The sequence below is a fragment of the Phyllosticta citribraziliensis genome, assembly GCF_038025025.1.
Source record: "Phyllosticta citribraziliensis strain CPC 17464 chromosome Unknown J3D65scaffold_2, whole genome shotgun sequence".
Taxonomy (NCBI): Eukaryota; Fungi; Ascomycota; class Dothideomycetes; order Botryosphaeriales; family Phyllostictaceae; genus Phyllosticta; species Phyllosticta citribraziliensis.
This window is the reverse complement of record NW_027117339.1, coordinates 1,562,566-1,579,016: the sequence shown is the minus strand read 5'-3', so window position 1 is coordinate 1,579,016 and position 16,451 is coordinate 1,562,566. Positions and strand designations below refer to the sequence as shown.

At 55.2% G+C, this 16,451-nt stretch overlaps 5 protein-coding genes across 5 annotated transcripts; 1 reads left to right on the top strand and 4 right to left on the bottom strand.

Annotated features, from left to right (window-relative positions):
• Nucleotides 1-198: 198 nt before the first annotated feature.
• On the bottom strand, nucleotides 199-1,553 carry J3D65DRAFT_218322 (uncharacterized protein). The gene has a single exon (XM_066794561.1). It carries the CDS (start codon nucleotides 1,206-1,208, stop codon nucleotides 240-242), a length of 969 nt encoding a protein of 322 aa, XP_066658792.1. The 5' UTR covers nucleotides 1,209-1,553; the 3' UTR covers nucleotides 199-239.
• A 399-nt stretch (nucleotides 1,554-1,952) lies between these two features.
• Nucleotides 1,953-5,880, bottom strand: J3D65DRAFT_613993 (uncharacterized protein). The gene is made up of 4 exons (XM_066799166.1): nucleotides 5,390-5,880; nucleotides 5,178-5,335; nucleotides 4,520-5,122; nucleotides 1,953-4,471 (listed from the first exon to the last, which is right to left on the bottom strand). Exons 1-4 carry the CDS (start codon nucleotides 5,505-5,507, stop codon nucleotides 2,342-2,344), a joined length of 3,009 nt encoding a protein of 1,002 aa, XP_066658791.1. The 5' UTR covers nucleotides 5,508-5,880; the 3' UTR covers nucleotides 1,953-2,341.
• A 468-nt stretch (nucleotides 5,881-6,348) lies between these two features.
• J3D65DRAFT_218165 (uncharacterized protein) lies at nucleotides 6,349-9,476 on the bottom strand. Its single transcript, XM_066794557.1, has 3 exons — nucleotides 8,231-9,476; nucleotides 7,552-8,181; nucleotides 6,349-7,504 (listed from the first exon to the last, which is right to left on the bottom strand). Exons 1-3 carry the CDS (start codon nucleotides 9,192-9,194, stop codon nucleotides 6,411-6,413), a joined length of 2,688 nt encoding a protein of 895 aa, XP_066658790.1. The 5' UTR covers nucleotides 9,195-9,476; the 3' UTR covers nucleotides 6,349-6,410.
• A 5,409-nt stretch (nucleotides 9,477-14,885) lies between these two features.
• On the bottom strand, nucleotides 14,886-15,400 carry J3D65DRAFT_664866 (LSM domain-containing protein; the record flags this gene model as incomplete). Its single annotated transcript, XM_066802786.1, has 6 exons — nucleotides 14,886-14,921; nucleotides 14,974-15,037; nucleotides 15,091-15,118; nucleotides 15,180-15,218; nucleotides 15,270-15,326; nucleotides 15,376-15,400. 6 exons carry the CDS (start codon nucleotides 15,398-15,400, stop codon nucleotides 14,886-14,888), a joined length of 249 nt encoding a protein of 82 aa, XP_066658789.1.
• Nucleotides 15,103-16,218, top strand: J3D65DRAFT_218102 (uncharacterized protein). The gene is made up of 3 exons (XM_066794556.1): nucleotides 15,103-15,522; nucleotides 15,574-15,832; nucleotides 15,881-16,218. The coding sequence occupies exons 1-3, from the start codon at nucleotides 15,456-15,458 to the stop codon at nucleotides 16,062-16,064; spliced, it is 510 nt and encodes a 169-aa protein (XP_066658788.1). The 5' UTR covers nucleotides 15,103-15,455; the 3' UTR covers nucleotides 16,065-16,218.
• Nucleotides 16,219-16,451: the final 233 nt, after the last annotated feature.

Genomic DNA, 16,451 nt, shown 5'->3' with positions numbered 1-16,451 from the left:
TCTCGTCAGCGCCCCAAAAATCACCCCTCCCACCTTTCGCTCCTACATCCCCCGTTCCTCCAACGCCCAAGTTTGCGCCCGACCAAGTCACAGAGCCCGAACCAGCACCCGAGCCCACCAAGTCCCATCGCTTCAAGTCTCTTCTCACCCACCTAAAGATTTCACGTCCATGGGCAGATAGTGCCTCGGGCACCGTCCAAGACCGGCCCTCCACGTCTCAAGGGTCGACAGCTACCAACTCATTCGCGCGACCTAAGCTTGCCAGCGCCAACCGTCAGCGCCCGGTCTCGTTTATCGGTGGCGCTGCTCTTGCGGGTAGCCGGAGCGCATCGCATAACCGCCTTTCGTACTCTGGATCTTACGCCTCGTCGGCGTCTCCTCCGAGCTTCACACCGAACCCGGGGGGCAGTCACAGAGACAGCAGCCGCAAACGCACATCGAGCAGCGGTACACGGGCGCCTGGTCTCTTCTCCGCCGTGCTCGGCCGGGCACGTACATCCTCGGGCGCAGGCGCTGGTGCTCCTGCTCATCACCGCCACACGCACCACTTTGGTGGCGGGCCTGCAGCAGACGTCAGCGTGAGCAGCCTGTCGAGCGTCGGCGGTGACGCAGCAGCGGGGCCAACAGGCACGAAAGCAGCACCACGCGGTCGTCTGCCGCGCCGCCGCACCAGCGCCAGCAACGGCGTCGGTAGCAGCGTGAGCGGTGAGGATAACGATCTCTTCGAGGAGGCGCGCGACCGCTTCGATGCCGACGGCGACGTCGGCAGCATCGCCACGCGCAGCGGCGAAGCGGACAGCTTGACCGGCAGTGCCGTGGCCGTGGCGGGCAGCAGGAGTCGAGAGCGCGGCATCAGCAATGCTAGCGGTGGCGCCGACAGCATCGCTTCCCTGTCGAGTGCTGCGGCCGAGAAGAGACGCAGTCGCGTTTTGGGCGGGAGCCCGGTCAGGGAGACGCGTTTTACGGAGAGGTTTTGAGGACTCTACATGAGTCGAGTCGCTTTTCTGATATCTGACTGCTGCTTTTGGTTTGGCTGGTGCGCTGTGTTTTGGCATTTTGGAATGGGTCTGGATGACTGACGAATGACCAGATGATGATGAATGAATGGAAGAGCCGGGGAAGTAAGTGGACCAGTTGGTTGGATATTTCCTTGACATGGCGACGCTTGCGTGCACTTTCGCTTGCTCGCCTCCCTCTGTGTGTATCATACGAACACGACATGCAAGATGTATACACTATCCATGTATGTAAACCGGCAGGAACACAGCCAAGCAAGGCATCTTGAAGATGTGAACACTTCTTTTTCCTATTGATCTCGCCTCACTTTTTCTCTCGATTCCAACCCGTTGCGTGTCTTTCCCTCCTCAAGGACCCGCCCGCTCTCGAGGGACGGAGTGAGTTGTGGAAAGATGTGGACGGTCTAGCCATGGGAGTTGGACAGAAAAACAAAATGGGGGCAAATCTCAATCCACACAATTTAAGTCAAACGTTCTGAATCCACACTGATTTATCGCAATCCACACTGTCGGCCACATTTCGCTTTAGTTATGCCGGTAGATAGTTGATCCGCGTAAAGTAGAGTTTTTACTCTCTTACTCCTATCCTTATTACCATCACCTTATAATTGTACCTTGGTGTTTTACAGCCACACAACTTATAAGCGCACAGTACGGTGGATATATTAGGTAGAATAGGAGGTTGAGTAGCAGGTTGAGTAGCAGGTTGAGTAGCAGGGTGAGTAGTAGGGTGAGTAGTCAGCTAAGACGCACCCGCATGCAAAAGGACTATAATGTGTGAAGGGAGTTTAAGAGGCAGCTAGTGAGAGAGTGAGATAGTATGGATTTAGAGTATTTATAGTAAAAAGTGTGGTATAGGAGTAAAAGTATGGATTAATAGGTTTTATAGTAATTACCTAAGTTACTAAAAGTAGTCATATGTATGATAGTGTATATCGCGATAAATCAGTGATTCAGAACGTTTGGCCTAAAGTAGTGTGGATTGAGAATTTATCCCAAATAGAATAGAGTGAGAGCATCAGTTGCATTTACATTCTTATTTTCTTACGCACGTTTGATCTATTGACTGGATTTCCGACACGACCGCCGCCGCCGCCGCCACCAACTCTTGTGTCTACCCTTCCTCACCCTCTCACACCTCATTCCCCGTTTCTTGTATGTAGGAATTCGCCGAGATCTCATCGTCTAATTTTTGTCTTTTACAAATCAAAAAAGGAAACCCCTAAGACAACCGAAACCGGAACCGTCTCTTTCTCTATCATCACTCAGGAGCAGGCTAGCTGGGGAGTACAGACACATTGTCTGACGCCTTCGCCTTCGCCTTCTTACTCAGCCTTGGGCTTGCCCGCGTAGGCAACCGGGTGACTCATGAAGAATCGACGCTCCGCAAACTTGAGCACCTCATCGATGAGGATGATGGGAGCCGAGAAGCCGACGACGGCCCACCACTCGGCCTGGTTGAGGGGCACGATGGAGAAGAGGCCCTGCAGCCAGGGGATGTAGAGCAGGGCAAAGTGCAGGGCCATGCTGAGGGCGATGGCGTAGACCAGCATCATGTTCTGCCACAGCGGCAGCGTGAGCAGCGACTCGGAGCTGCTGAGCGCGTTCACGGCGTTGAACATTTCAATCACGACCAATATCGACAGCGACACGGTCGACGCTGCCTTGGCCATGTCGTTGGAGAACATGGCGCACCCGATCTCCGGGAAGTGCGACGAACACCGGTGGAAGTGCGTCAGCTGGTAGAAGGAGATTTGCGGTCCGCCCGAGTAGACCATGAACCACCAGGCGTAGCCGGCGACCGTGGCCACACCGACGTACGTGCCGATGACCATGTAGCGGAAGAATAGCCAGCCGCCGACCAATGGCTCGTCGCGCTTGCGAGGCGGCCGGCGCATCACGTCGTGGTCGGGCGGGTTGAAGGAAAGGGCTGTTGCGGGCAGGCCGTCGGTGACGAGGTTGACCCAGAGAAGTTGGACGGGAATCAAGGCCTCGGGCATGCCAATGGCGGCCGTGAGGAAAATGGAAACAACCTCGCCAATATTGGACGAGATGAGGTAGCGGATGAACTGCTGCGTGTTGTTGTAGATGGAACGGCCCTCTTCAACCGCTGCTTCGATAGTCGCAAAGTTGTCGTCGGCGAGAATCATGTCGGCGGCGAGACGCGCAACATCGGTTCCCGAACCCATGGCAACTCCGATATCCGCCTTCTTGAGGGCAGGAGCATCGTTGACGCCGTCACCGGTCATGGCGACGACCTCGCCACTGGATTGGAGCAGGTCGACAAGCTTGGACTTGTGGGTCGGTTCCGTTCGAGAAAAGAGGGACGCGGTTTTGGCTGCTTGGATCTTTTGCGAGTCGTCGAGGTCTTCAAATTCACGACCAGTATAGCTCTTTCCAGTGAGGTCCTCATCGTGTCCAAAAACGCCAATGTGACGGCAGATGGACTCGGCCGTGTTCTTGTTGTCTCCGGTGATGACGATTACGCGAATACCAGCATTGCGGCATTGGCGAATCGACTCGGCTACTTCAGGGCGGGGCGGGTCCAGCATAGTGACGAGACCGACCAGGGTCAAGCCCTGCTCGAGCTGAGTGTACTCCTTTGTCGTCGTCGCAGTCCTGTAGAGCGGGTTTGATTGGGTTTGGACATCGTCCTTGGTGGCAAGAGCAATGACACGCAGACCACGGTTTCCATACTTGACGACTTCACGTGCGATCAAGCTAGAGAGATTGCCATTCAGCGGAACCTTGGTACCGTTCTGTCCGACCACAGCATGTGTACAGCGGTCCAGGATGGATTCTGGGGCGCCCTTGACAAAGAGTTTCTCCACGCCCTCGTGCTGAACCAAAACAGACATGCTCTTGCGGTCTCTTGAGAATTCATAGGTTGCAATGTGTTTACCTTGACCCTCATACCACTTGCTAGCCCAGTGGATGCGCTCAGCTAAGGGCACGGCGCTTCTCTTTGCGTTGAGCGAGGCGTCGGGAGTGCTCATCTTTTCAGCAAGAACGCGCAGTGCTCCCTCGGTGGGCTCGCCAACAAGACTATAGCTGCCATTCTTCGAGTCGTAAGCCAATTTGGCTTCGTTGCAAAGCGCCGCAACCTGTGTAATTTGCGTCAGGGTACGAGATCCAACGGCTGGGGCCACCAGTGGCTGGCCCTTGTAGGTCAAAGCTCCTTCAGGCGCAAGGTTGGTGCCCTCGACGTCGATTTCTTCCAAGCTAGTGGTGCTGTCGCCAAAGAAGACGACCTTGTTTACGCTCATTTGGTTTGTCGTCAAAGTTCCAGTCTTGTCCGAGCAGATGACGCTGCAGCTTCCAAGGGTTTCGACAGAGGGCAAGCTGCGGACAACGGCATTCTTGGCTGCCATTTTACGGGTGCCAAGAGCGAGACAGGTGGTTATGACGACGGCGAGACCCTCGGGAATGGCGGCGACGCCCAAGGAGACGGCAATCTATGACCCGTCAGTTCAAGCTCGTGCAGAGAGCTAAAAGGCACTCACCTTCAAGTAGTAAATTCCACCTCTCAGAACGCCTCCATGGGCTGGCTCGCTGAAGTTTCTAATGTTAATAACCCAAACCAAGACGCAAATGGCCGAAATGACCTTGGCCAACATGTCGCCAAAGTCGTTGAGCTTCTCCTTGAGCGGCGTCGGGGCAGAGATTTGCGCCGTGATGCTCTCGTGGATGTCTCCAATGGCAGTGCTGCCGCCAGTCAAGACGACGACCGCAGTCGCATGGCCCGTGACAACCGTTGTGCCCGAAAAGAGCATGTTGACCTGGTCCTGCTTGACGGCATCCTTGTCCTTGATAGCCTCGGTGCGCTTCCCGACACTCTCGCTCTCGCCCGTGAGGATCGACTGGTCGACGCTGAAACTGTTGGATTGGAACGACAGGACGCGGCAGTCTGCAGGGATGCGATCACCGACCGAGATGGAAATGATGTCGCCGGGAACGAGCTCATCGGCCTTGACGCGCTTGAGCTTGCCGTTGCGAATGACCTTGGCGTCGAGGGCAGAGTATTCCTGGAGGGCGGCAATTGCCTTTTCGGCGCTGGATTCTTGCGACACGCCGACGACGGCATTGAGGACGAGGATGGTGAGAATCTGGTATTGAGCCGGTCAGCGACTGCTTCTCCCCTACCTCCCAGAGTGTACGCACGACAACGGGGTCGACAAATGCTGTCCAGTCGTCGCCTTCTTCGAACAAAGCCAGGACGAAGGACACGGCGGCCGAAGCGAGCAGAATCAAGACCAGCTGGTCCTTGAACTGCTCGAGCACCAGCTCCCAGAGCGGGGTTGGGGGATCTTCAGGAAGGGCTTTGGAGCGCGCGGTTAGCTCGAGTACTGCGAGGAGCGGTTGCCATCACCCACCATTCTTGCCAAACTTGGACAGCTGCTGTTGGACGCGCGCGTCCGAGAGGCCGTCTTGCTCGGAGACGTCGAAATGGCTCAGGACGTCCTGAGCCGATTTGACGTAGGCGCTCTCCATGATGCGGTGGTTTAGAGAGGGTGCAGAAGTGCAGCGCAAGGAAGAGCGCGGCGTAAAGGTACGGTAGCACAGCTGGGCGGACGTGCTTTGGGCGGACCAAGCTTCTGGGGCGATGATGTATAGGCGACTGGGGTCTTCAGGAACCCGAGCGAAGAGGACAGATTTCAATTCGGAACAAGCTAGAACGTATCGACCACGGGGCCAGACCAAACACAGTCAGCCGTCACCATGTTCTGAAAAGTCGAATCCTCACCACTCTTGAAGCTCTGGCGGCATGCAGGTCCTGGCTTGGTCGAATCCGGCGCCAGTCCTGCCCGCATCTTCGGCCGCTTGGCAACCTTGCCGCGAAATCATATCTGTATCATTGGAGGACAAAGAAGTGTGTCATTGATCATGTTCATCACCTGCACACGTTTGATTCGTCGCTCTACATTTGATCCGCCGTCGATTGATTTGTCGCCGTTGCTTGCCCGGCTCAATCCCAAGAACCTCCGATTGCACCCCATGTCTCATCCGTCCCATGCATACAACAGGAATGCCCACCCAGTAGGACCTGTCTCATCAATTCCAAATCTTGTCCGCTTGAACGCCAGGTTTCCGCAAACCTCCCCAACATACGAACAGGAGAAAATAATAGGGAGGAAGAAAAGGATAATCGGAAAAAGAAAAGAAAAAGAAAAGGATGCCGCCGATCCAGCCGCTATGCTATCCACTTTGTACACAAGAAGGGAAACAGTATTATGTAGATTGCTCGGTCGATCTTGTGCCTTGCGATGGTGACCCCACGGGCTCCAGCTGTCTTGGGCCAGGGTCTCGTGCTCCGCTGCTCTTCTGTTGCGTGCCTGACTCTTAAACCGACGTCGTCTTCGCCAACGCTTGCCGGCGCAGCCTCTGTGGTCCACTTCACACGGCGCCAATGGCCTCGTCTTCGTCGTCGCCGAGCGTGGATTCGTGCTCTGCACGGGTGCAGTACTCCACAATGAGCTTTTCAAGGTCCTGGAGCTTAAAAGGCTTCGTCATGAGGCCCTTCATGCCGGATTCCGCTGCTTCCTTCATGGCCCTTTCCGTCACGTCTGCCGTCACGGCCAGGATCGTCGGGCTCTTGATTCCCAGCTCTTGCGTCGACAGAATATGCCGTGCAGCCTGTGCCCCGTCCATCAATGGCATCCACAAATCCATCAATATTACGTCCACATGCTCTTCGTGTTCCCGAGCAACGGCCATTTGACGCAGCACGTCGACTCCATTGTAGGCCTGGCGGATGTTTCTGTACCCCAGTTTCTGCAGCATGTTGACGAGCAGCTTGCGGTTGATCATGTTGTCATCGGCAACAAGGATGTTAAGCGGGTGCCGCATGGCAAGCTCTCGGTCAAATGATATCGTTTTGATCGATGTCCGTCTGCTTCTAGCAGCCTTTGGTCTTGGCGGACGGGCATCTCTCACGGGGTCGCTCTTTGGCGACACGGACTCGACGTGTTCCTGGGGAGAATCTGCCACACAGGGTCCTTTACCTGGTGGTACCATTGGGCTGGGGGCTCTCGATTTTTCTGGGGGGTTTGCTTCGCCATGGGGTTTCCTAGGCCGCAGAGACGGAGACCTCGACGACAACGGGGTACCAGAACGGCTAACTGGATCACCAGGAGTGATCGGAATTCGCATTTCAAATTCGGATCCTCTATTTGGTCCGCTGGTATCCGACCTTACGCAATGAATGTCGCCACCAAGCTTACGGGCCAGACCCCGCGCCACCAGGAGACCGAGTCCCAGCCCCTCGCTCCGACGTGTTAACGAATCATCTTCTCTCGAAAATGGCTTGAACAAGTGCGCCAGGAAATCCGCTGGAATGCCGGTCCCCTCATCTTCCACTCTGAGCACGATGTACTTGTGTCTTGGGGTAATGTTGAGCCTGGCGTGGAGGCGGATCCTTCCCTCGTCGGTGAATTTGAGAGCATTCAAAAACACACAGGAAATCATCTTGGCCAAGTCTCGCTCATCGACTGTCCAGCGTTAGCAAAAAGGCAAACGAGCATGCGAGGGGACCTACTAAGAATTGTTTGAGGAATACTCTGCTCTACAAACCATTCTATCGTCTTTATCCTTGGCGATCCACTTGGACTATTCATAAGTACTTCGATGACCTCTCCACCCTCCGTCTCCTTGGCTACGGCCGATTCCGGGCGTCCACCCAGCTTGAGAGAGTCGTTGATGACATATTGAATAACGTCGCGAACGCACGTATGCCGGAGACCCGGGGCGACTGTGCTTTCCGAGGCAAAATTTGGCATTGGTGTGGTTTTTCGTGGGGTTGCGGCCTTGTCGTCCGATGCATTGCTACCAGCGCTTGCAATCGAGGCCAGGTCGCTGTGTCTTTTTCGCCTTCTACCGCGAGATGTTGTCGAATCGTCCAAATTTCGCAGCGACGTCCACGCCTCTTCCGTTGCTTGTTGCTTGGGGCTATTGCCAACCTCCCACGAGTTGCTTTCTCTTCTCCGCTTGTGCCTCTGGAGCCCAAGAGTCATTTGGTTCCCTGCAACGACAATGTCTGGCTTCGTATCCGACTCGTTGTTGCTCTCCCCATCGCCAAGTGATGATGTGGGTGACTCGGGTACTCCCATGTTCATATCATACGCATGGACCACGTTGTCGGCGGCCTCGACTGCTCGCCTCGAACTGTCTGATAAACGTCAGCCTTGTTGTCCCTGCCAAGCGGGCAAAAGACATACCTTGAACCATTTCAATGTTTTCTTTGAGGTTTTGAAACACTTCGCGGAGCGCTCCATCTCCGTGGCCTTCGACGGCCTCCTGAACGGTAGCGTACATGACGTCCAGCATGCCAACGACACCTTGCATAGGAGTGCGCAGTTCATGCGAGAGACTCCGCGCATATGGCTTCAATGACTGGGCCACGGTGACGGCCTCGTGAGGAACCACTTTGGTAGGTCGAATTTCGGGGGATTTTTGCGAGGGCGTTGGGCTCTCGCCGGCCATTCTGACACCGTCCAAGATTCGGTCCAAAATCATGTCTTCGAGAGAATGGAAAAGCATTTCGAGATAACCCCAGCGCAAGTTTCTCTTGGCGGCGCCTTCGGGGGACCACATGACACCAAAATGGGCAAAGCACTTTCCCTCAGCCCACAGCGGAACTCCAAGGTACGCCTCGACAGGGATCGGAAGGTCGTTGGCGTTGGTCTCAAGAAAGTGATCGAGTTTCTCAGGAACGACAAAGATCTTGTCGTGTTTCATGTAGGCACACGGACACGACCAGGCGTGGTATTTGAAATTCTTGATGGACTGCTTGATTTGGTGGCCGTCGTTGATGTAGAAGCCGACGGCCATGAGGCAGGAGCCAGGCTCTCCGATGGGGGGCATTTCGACGGCGACATTTTGATCGTCGACCAGGATTCGTTTTGAGATAAAGGCGTACTGTGCGCCGGCGATGGTGGCCAAGCCTTCGGCGAGCAGGCAAAAGAAATCCTCGGTCTTGATTTGGCGCAGGCGATCCTTCAGCTTGACCAGTTGCTCGGTAGCATTGCTCTCGGCAGCGTCGAAGAGCTGGGACAAGCCTTGGCGGAAGCCTTGTTGGCCAGAGTGCAAGACCAGGCCGGGCTGGGGACAAGCGAAGCATAGCGAGTCGCGGTCGATGAAGCCCTGGGGCTCGTCGGGCGCCGCCGGGACACCATCGCTCATTCTCGATCAGAGGAGAGGCCCAGGCTACGGACAGCGACGAAAGGTGGACCAGGAGCGGCGCAAGAGTTGTGACATGCAGCGAGCAGTGCAGGAGCGGTGCCGTGGAGGTGGTTGGCACGTGCGGCGCGACGGAGACGAGGTCAGACGAGATGTTACGGTACGGTGCGGACAGAATCGACGGGGGACAGAGCGGGAGCAGCGGAGTCGGCGGCGGCAGGGCAGGCAGGCAGGCAGGCAGGCAGGCAGGCAGGCAGGCAGGCAGCAGAAGAAGCAGCGCCAGTTGGCGGGCGGGGACACGCGAAGGAGAGAGTGTGTTGGTTGAGGAGGACGGGGTGGACTGGAAGCAAACAGGCGGCAGGGTTTTTTCTCGGGGGGGGCGCAAGGGGGGTGGGGTGGGCAAAGGAATGTGTGAGAGAAGTGAGTGAATGGGCTTTGAGGGCGAGTAAGAGGTCGTCGAGATGGAGCAGAGCAGGAGAGGCAGGCTTGGGCTTGGCCAGCGGTCTCGACTTGCAGATCGACAGAGGGCTTGGCTGGGCTGGGACTCGTGCTCGTCGTAGAGAGAAGTCAGCGTCGTCGCACGAAGAGACGTGAGCGATGGCTGGGCTGGGCGTGCGGCGCTGCGGTCCAGAACATGGCCTGAATTACATACACGCTGGGATGCCTGGCCTCGTCCGCATACGGAACGAAGTCTGCAATCCTCAAGCTACATTACATTACATGTACATATCTTCTGGAATGCCGCCCGTCCGCCCGTTGGGCACATGGCCTCTCATCGCCCACCCACGGCAGTGAGATGCGTCATTGCCGGTCAGCCGGGTCGAGGCCGTCAGCGGAGGTCAGGTTGTTTGTTTCTCCTCGTCGCACCATTCGCCATCCCAACGCTGCGGAGCCGAACGGGATCTCCCCTTCGCTTTACCCTCGACCACCTCCACCTCGTCATCGTTTCCCGCCCTCCTGTCTGCTAGGAGTTGCCTCCGCACAACATCAGAGAACAAGTCGCGGCCCGATCGTTCTGGCCAACTCCGTCCATCCACCACCCAAAAATAGCCCCGTCCGCCCACATCCTCTTTGTCCACAATCAAGGTTGACCAATTTCGACCCCGACCAACCGTCGTCGTCCATTAGAGCAAAATTCTGGCCCATGCCCAATCTTGATTGGCGATCCATGATTCAAGAGAGAACAGCTGGACAGTGCGTGCAAATCATCCACCGACCTCACTCCAAGTCTTCTACCTGTAAACCAGTGCCATCTGTCGAATGTGAAACTCGCCTTGTGAAACGTGGCATGCAACATGATCAATGTTGACAAGTCCACCGCACTTTGCGAAAATGCCCGTCGACCTCCATCTTGGGATGCGTCTTCTTAGCCTGCGACCCGCCCTATCACTTTTCACGCATGGGGCTTCTTGGTGTCCAAGCTCCTCTACAACCGGACTTCACGCAAGAAACAGAAGGGAGGGGGGGAAAAAAAGAAAGAAAAAAAAAAGCCCACACCGCTCCAGCTACGCCTGCCGGCGCGCGAGACAAATGGTCGCGCTCTCAGCTCATCGCTCGTCGGCCTTGCTGACAATCAGGCCGTCTGGTCTGGTCTGGTCGTGCAAGGAATCGGACTTGCAAAGTCTGGCCTTTGTCCACGGACGCCCCGGGCTGGCTCCATCCTTTGCCCTTGCTCACGCTGACCAGCAAGTCGGTCCATCCAGTCAGCAGCCAGCGGTTCCATGGATGCTTTTTGTGGGCTGCACGTCGTCTGCTTTATTGACTCGGGACACGCGAACACGAGGAACTTTTGGTTTTTTGACACGGCGCAGCAGATGCGCAATCAGGCCATGATCGACGCTTGAATTGCCCATGCCCCAGCCTACAAATCCGATCCAAATCATCATGGCAAAGCAAGTATTTGGAATCAAGGCGACGGGGCCCTTCTCTCCACCTCCAGCATGCATGCGGACCCGGCTCGGCAGCAGTCGTCGGTAGTAACGATATTAGCCAAAAGCAATCTTGCTTCCTCGGCGAATATAACGACTGCCTCCTCCTACCGCAACTCAGCTTCACGCACGGATCAGGATGTACTCGACTGACGATGATGATGTCATGGATCGCGACCCGACAACGCGCCAGCTTCCTGGTCCCCCCGCGCGCCAAGAGCCCGTCAGGAGCGCACCCTCGCTCGTGACGGGAGCCTACCTCACGGCTCTTCCCTGATCCGAATCCCCCTCGCCGTCGCCGACGGGATGCCATTCCTCGCGCGCTGTGCTACCACGGCCGCAAGACACAAAACGGAAAAAGACCGACCCGCTTCCGCAACCGTCCGTCCCGACGGAAATGCTGCCCAGGCACGCCGCCGTATCGAGCTTAGCGCCATCGCACACACGCGGCGAGGTTTGAGTCGCCGTCGTCTACTGCTCGTTGTCGCCCGCTCTGCGCTCTGCGCCTGTCAACGTGCCTGGACCAACGAGAGCTCGAATGCATCCTGTAGGCGCCATCTCTGCCGGAGGCTGAGCTGTCGCCCCGGTCACTCACTCTGCCGCCTGGGCGCGAACCGAATCCGAGCAGGCAAGGTGAGTGAGCTGTGCATTTTTCCTCCGCCGTCGACTGATTGGCGCGGAGCTCTTCCGATCTCATTGGACAACGCGCGACGCGTCGTCCAATGTCCCGTCGTCTGGTTGCGTGCCGTGTCTGGGACGCCACAGAAGTGTCAAACTCTGGGTATGCCTACAGTACAAAGCCACGGTGGCGGAGGAATGCTTCCTACGCACAATTGAGGTCGCAGACGACTGCTCCCTACGCGCAACTGCAACAGAAGATGACAACTCATGAGCTCCCCGCATGCAGCCACTGTCTGAAGGTCTTACTTTCAACGCACATTGACGAGAGACATTCAAAAAGTTACCATGGGCGGCAGCATCCTCTGGTCTTGACACACAGGCACACGCAGCTAGACTGCAGTGTTACCGTTGAAGTGGACCATTTTCTCGCCGCAGAAATGCAGCACGCAAGTGTCACCGGTGCTTTTTTGTCTTTGAATCCTGTCGCCTTCCGCAACCATCAACGGCAACGTCGACGAAATGTTCGATCACGCCTCGTCAGCCGCTTGCTGTGATTCTAATCAAACACCACGCGCTGCTGGATGAAACCTCCCAGTCGCCCTATCAGCGGCGGCCGTGACGCCTGCTCAATAGTTGGCTGAATGACTGAAAACGACGATTCCACTGGAGATTTCAACTTCGCGTGTTGAGGGAGAGTTTTCGGGAGGTGAGAGTTGAAATTCTGCGCCAGACGTTTGACGATGGCTTCATAACGTTGCTGTTTTCGGTCACCTCGTGTCCGAAAACGGTAATGCTATACGAAATTCTACATCGTACGTCGAGGAAGAAGTTTCGTTGTGGCTTTGGAAGATTTGTTTCTTCGGAAGATTTGCTCCTTCAGAAGATTTGTGGCTTTGGAAGACTTTTCCAAGGCTTTGGAAATTTTCTCAAGACGATACGAACATGCATCGAGAGAGATGTTTCCATCCCCGGGAAGTTCCTGGAGTTCCTTCTCCTGTAAAGGAACTTTTACTTGGAGACAGACGCTCTCAGCTTTCTATCTTGAATCAACCACCGTCGTGGACCAACCACCGTTACGAGGCTTCCGAAGTTAGACGTTTGATGTTGCAAAAAGCAATATTGTTACCGCTTTCGACCGTCTTTGCGCGGCCAAAAGGGGCAATATCAGCCACGACTGTACCGTTGTACGCCGAGACAGAAGTTTTTACTGCCTTGAGAAGTTTCTGGAGTTTCGCCCAAACCAAGTCCTCGCTGCAAAAAGACACTCTGGGGCCTAACTTTAGGAACATCCCCCGTTAGCACTTCCGAAGTCAGACGTTTGATGTTGCACTCATCTATGTTATTACCGCTTTCGATCGTCTTGTGCGGCCGAATCGGGCAATATCAGCCAAAAGTCGTACTATTGTACGCCGAGACAGGGTTTCATTTCACTGTTGAGAAGTTTCTGAAGCCTCTGAAGTTTCTGAATTTGCCAAGGTCTCCAAAGTTCCGTCTAAACGAAGTTTCCATTGAAATAAGACGCTGTCGGCCTATCACACTTCAGAAGATAGACGTTTGACGTTGCGCCCAGCTAAGGTTACCGCTTTCGGTCGTCCTGCGCGGTCAAAACTGGCAATAGCCTTAAAGAAGCAATGGCGAACGTCGAAGGGGAAGTTGCAGATCTTTGGAAGTTTGAGAAGTCTTGAAGGCCTCGTTGAGAAACAAGACACTCTAGGTCCTATCTCTGGGACGAGCTGTCTAACACTTCGGAAGATAGACGTTTGGTGTTGTAATGCACTACAATCATTACTGCTTTTGGCCACTGTAGCACGCCCGGCGAACTCGACGTTCAATGGTAGGACCAATTTGTATTACCGCTCTCCGCTTTCGACCAATTACTTTTGAATACTGAAGTCAGATGTTCAACGACCAAGTCATTTCGCGCTACCTCGGGCAGTAGATGGCCGAAAGAGGAAATAAAAGCTGATAGTCTAGCGTTGAACGTCTTGAACTTGTCAAGTGTGCTGCTTCGGGAGTGTGCCGCCCTCCAGATGAACAAGATGAACATCCAGCGTCTTCCCATGAAGACTTCTTGTAGATGGACGACATGTCCTATCTCTATAGGAAGCTAGGGGAAGTTCAGGAAGTTTTCCTTCGATTGAGGAACCGTGTCAACGAAGACCGCGTCCACACGAAGAATCTTCGGAAGTTTCAGACGTTTGACGTTTGATTTTACCTGAATTACCGCATTTGGCCATCACGGCGTTTGGCCATAAATAGTCCGGCAGAAGACTAACCTACAACAATGCGAGTGGTTGGTATTGCCTCATTTTGGGGATGCATGTATGCTCCAAACGGGGGAATTCAGTCAAGCTTTCATCAAGGCACTGGCTCAAGGCGATTTGTGGCGCCTCTCCAAGAGCCGCCCACTGCATTGTGAGGGGAGCGTGCCGTGAAGGGCCAGGGCAAGCGCACAGCTTCCCCTCTTTGTTGGCGATGAATGATGGCTTGTGTGGGTTGACTCTAGGAGTTGGCAGAGGACTGCAGTCGCGAATGTCGTAGATGTACAAAACAAGATCACTGGCTCCCTCCAGGGAGTACAAAGGAGCAATGATAGCTTAAGGATGATCCTGGGGGTTTTGTCAGGACTTTGACCTAGCCTGTGGAGATGCAAGACCTCACTTCTTGACGAGGAGCCGGGCACTGACCACACCTTTTTTCGTGCGGAGCACTCGTTGTGCGGTGTTGGCCTTGGACTTGGTTGCGACGCGCTTTCTCGACGGCGTGGACTCATGTCTGTTCGAAAGGGAATTGGGATCCGAGAGGGGTCATTTGAGCCTGTCCGTGAGCCCTTTGAAGTGGCTGAACATTTGAGCCTGAACGCAGCATAGTTGCAGCAGAAAGTTTTTTGCATTTCAAGGGATTTTGTTTTCCGCTAACGCTGTGCAGAGCGGTTGACGGGAGCAGAGCGCAGTCTGCATGGTAATGGGCCGATTCATATCGAGTTTCCCTTGCCCGCTGATATTCATTGGCAGCTTTCACCGCTGTGCTGGCCCATATCCAGCCTGAAGCCCTACTGTTGCGCTTCTCTTTCGGCAACGGCGGCTTCCGAATTGATGAATCAACTTTCCGACTCTTGAAGAGGAGAGAGGCGGAACTCGATTGATCAAGCTCCGGTAGGGCCCTCTCCACCGGGAATGAGCTACATGCACGTCAGCATCCAGTGGCGAAGTCCAGGTCACCTGGGGGCGCACCATGCAGATGTTGTTTCCGTTGAGTAAAATCTTGGACAGCTTGGTCTGGTTGCCGGAGTAGTCGCTGTTGCAGTCAATCAGCACCTTGATTCGCAGACGAGAGCGCAGGACGCTTACAATTCCGTCACATCCTCGAGGACCATGTCTGCGGGTCATGTGAGCCAATGTCCCAAAGGCTTTTGGATACCCGGAAAGCAGCCACTTACTAACATAATCATCGAAGCCAAGCAGCGTCCCACTGAATTCTGGAAAGCGGTCAGTTGACAAGCGGCACCCATGAGTCTGGCAAAGCTCACCCTTGTCGCCCTTCATCACGACCCAAATCTTCGAGCCGACGCACTTGTCAATCAGTTCTGTGACGTCGTCAGCACTGCTGTGCGAAGAGCACGTATTCAGGCTCACCCAGAGGCAACAATTGCGACGCCATGATGAAGGCTGTGTAAGGCGCGCAAGTTGGCGATGTCTTCCAGGTTGTTTGGCAGATGCTGCAGTTAGGCAGGCGGTCAAGTGACGGGATCAAAGAGCTGGGCGAAGCTCGGGCCGCTCCACGTGAGGCTGCCGGATTTCTTGGCTTTTAAGCCTGAGGCATTTACAGACAAGCGTCGGAATTTTGGAAGCTTCTTTCGTCCTTGACCCTCACCCTCCTCACCGTGGAAGCTCGCCGCGCAAGCCCGTCATGTCTTCGACTCGATTCAAAGGGCCCGCTGCCTGAAGCGAAGCCTCCGTCGTCATCTTACGGGCCGCAACCTTCCATCGGCCCACCCCCGCGATACGGCCCTGACCGCAGTCGAACACTTGAGAGCGCTTCGAGAAATGGCCCCTTCTCGGCCATTCATCAAACGCTGCCATGGCTTCTGCCGTTCGCCTACCACTGTACACCATCACTCGCCAAGCTCAGAGACTCTAGGTGCTTTTTTCGGTACCGGTTAAACTGTCTGCGGAGACCAAACACGTCGACCCGCGGCCATGCCGCTAATGCCGTGCTGCTTGCCAGCCGTCTACATGCGGGAGCTCGAGGTCAATGGGTCGAAAGAGTTGGCGTGCGCCAATGCCCATTCGTGAATCTTCTGGAAAGCCCAAAGGCTGTCTGAAGATGGCGTGCCTTTTGGCTCGCATAGCGTCTGGAGACAAGGTCGGCCAAAAGCAAGTTCAATCCAAGGGCTGAAGCCGGAAGTGGTGCCATGACAAGATTCTTGAGGCCAGTGGACAATTTGCGCCTGGACATGCTTGCGCCCCGCCGTTGCATTTTGAATCCATGCAGCTTGGAGTTCAGCCCGTGTACAGAAGGGGCAGGCGTGATGAAGATGCTCCGACGTCTAGGAGACTGGCCAATCGCAGTACAAGAGCTTGGATATCACTGTAAAATGTATGAATCGTCAACTTGCTGCCCAGTCCCTGCATGAGCCTTCGGCCATGGGCTCTCGGAGCGCGTCACCCAACCCAACAAAAAGTGAAGAAAGCCCTTGGCAAGGCCGCAA

Bases quoted from the DNA above. Each gene is read 5' to 3' on its own strand.
- J3D65DRAFT_218322 (XM_066794561.1), bottom strand. From the start codon at position 1,208: ATGATACACACAGAGGGAGGCGAGCAAGCGAAAGTGCACGCAAGCGTC.
- J3D65DRAFT_613993 (XM_066799166.1), bottom strand. From the start codon at position 5,507: ATGGAGAGCGCCTACGTCAAATCGGCTCAGGACGTCCTGAGCCATTTC. The intron at 5,123-5,177 runs GTGCGTACACTC...GCTCAATACCAG, and splicing joins CATTTGTCGACCCCGTTGTC to ATTCTCACCATCCTCGTCCT. The intron at 4,472-4,519 runs GTGAGTGCCTTT...GACGGGTCATAG, and splicing joins GTGGAATTTACTACTTGAAG to ATTGCCGTCTCCTTGGGCGT.
- J3D65DRAFT_218165 (XM_066794557.1), bottom strand. From the start codon at position 9,194: ATGAGCGATGGTGTCCCGGCGGCGCCCGACGAGCCCCAGGGCTTCATC. The intron at 8,182-8,230 runs GTATGTCTTTTG...GACGTTTATCAG, and splicing joins AAACATTGAAATGGTTCAAG to ACAGTTCGAGGCGAGCAGTC. The intron at 7,505-7,551 runs GTAGGTCCCCTC...AACGCTGGACAG, and splicing joins TATTCCTCAAACAATTCTTA to TCGATGAGCGAGACTTGGCC.
- J3D65DRAFT_218102 (XM_066794556.1), top strand. From the start codon at position 15,456: ATGCTGCAGTTAGGCAGGCGGTCAAGTGACGGGATCAAAGAGCTGGGC. The intron at 15,523-15,573 runs GTGAGGCTGCCG...TTTACAGACAAG, and splicing joins CGAAGCTCGGGCCGCTCCAC to CGTCGGAATTTTGGAAGCTT. The intron at 15,833-15,880 runs GTTCGCCTACCA...CAGAGACTCTAG, and splicing joins ACGCTGCCATGGCTTCTGCC to GTGCTTTTTTCGGTACCGGT.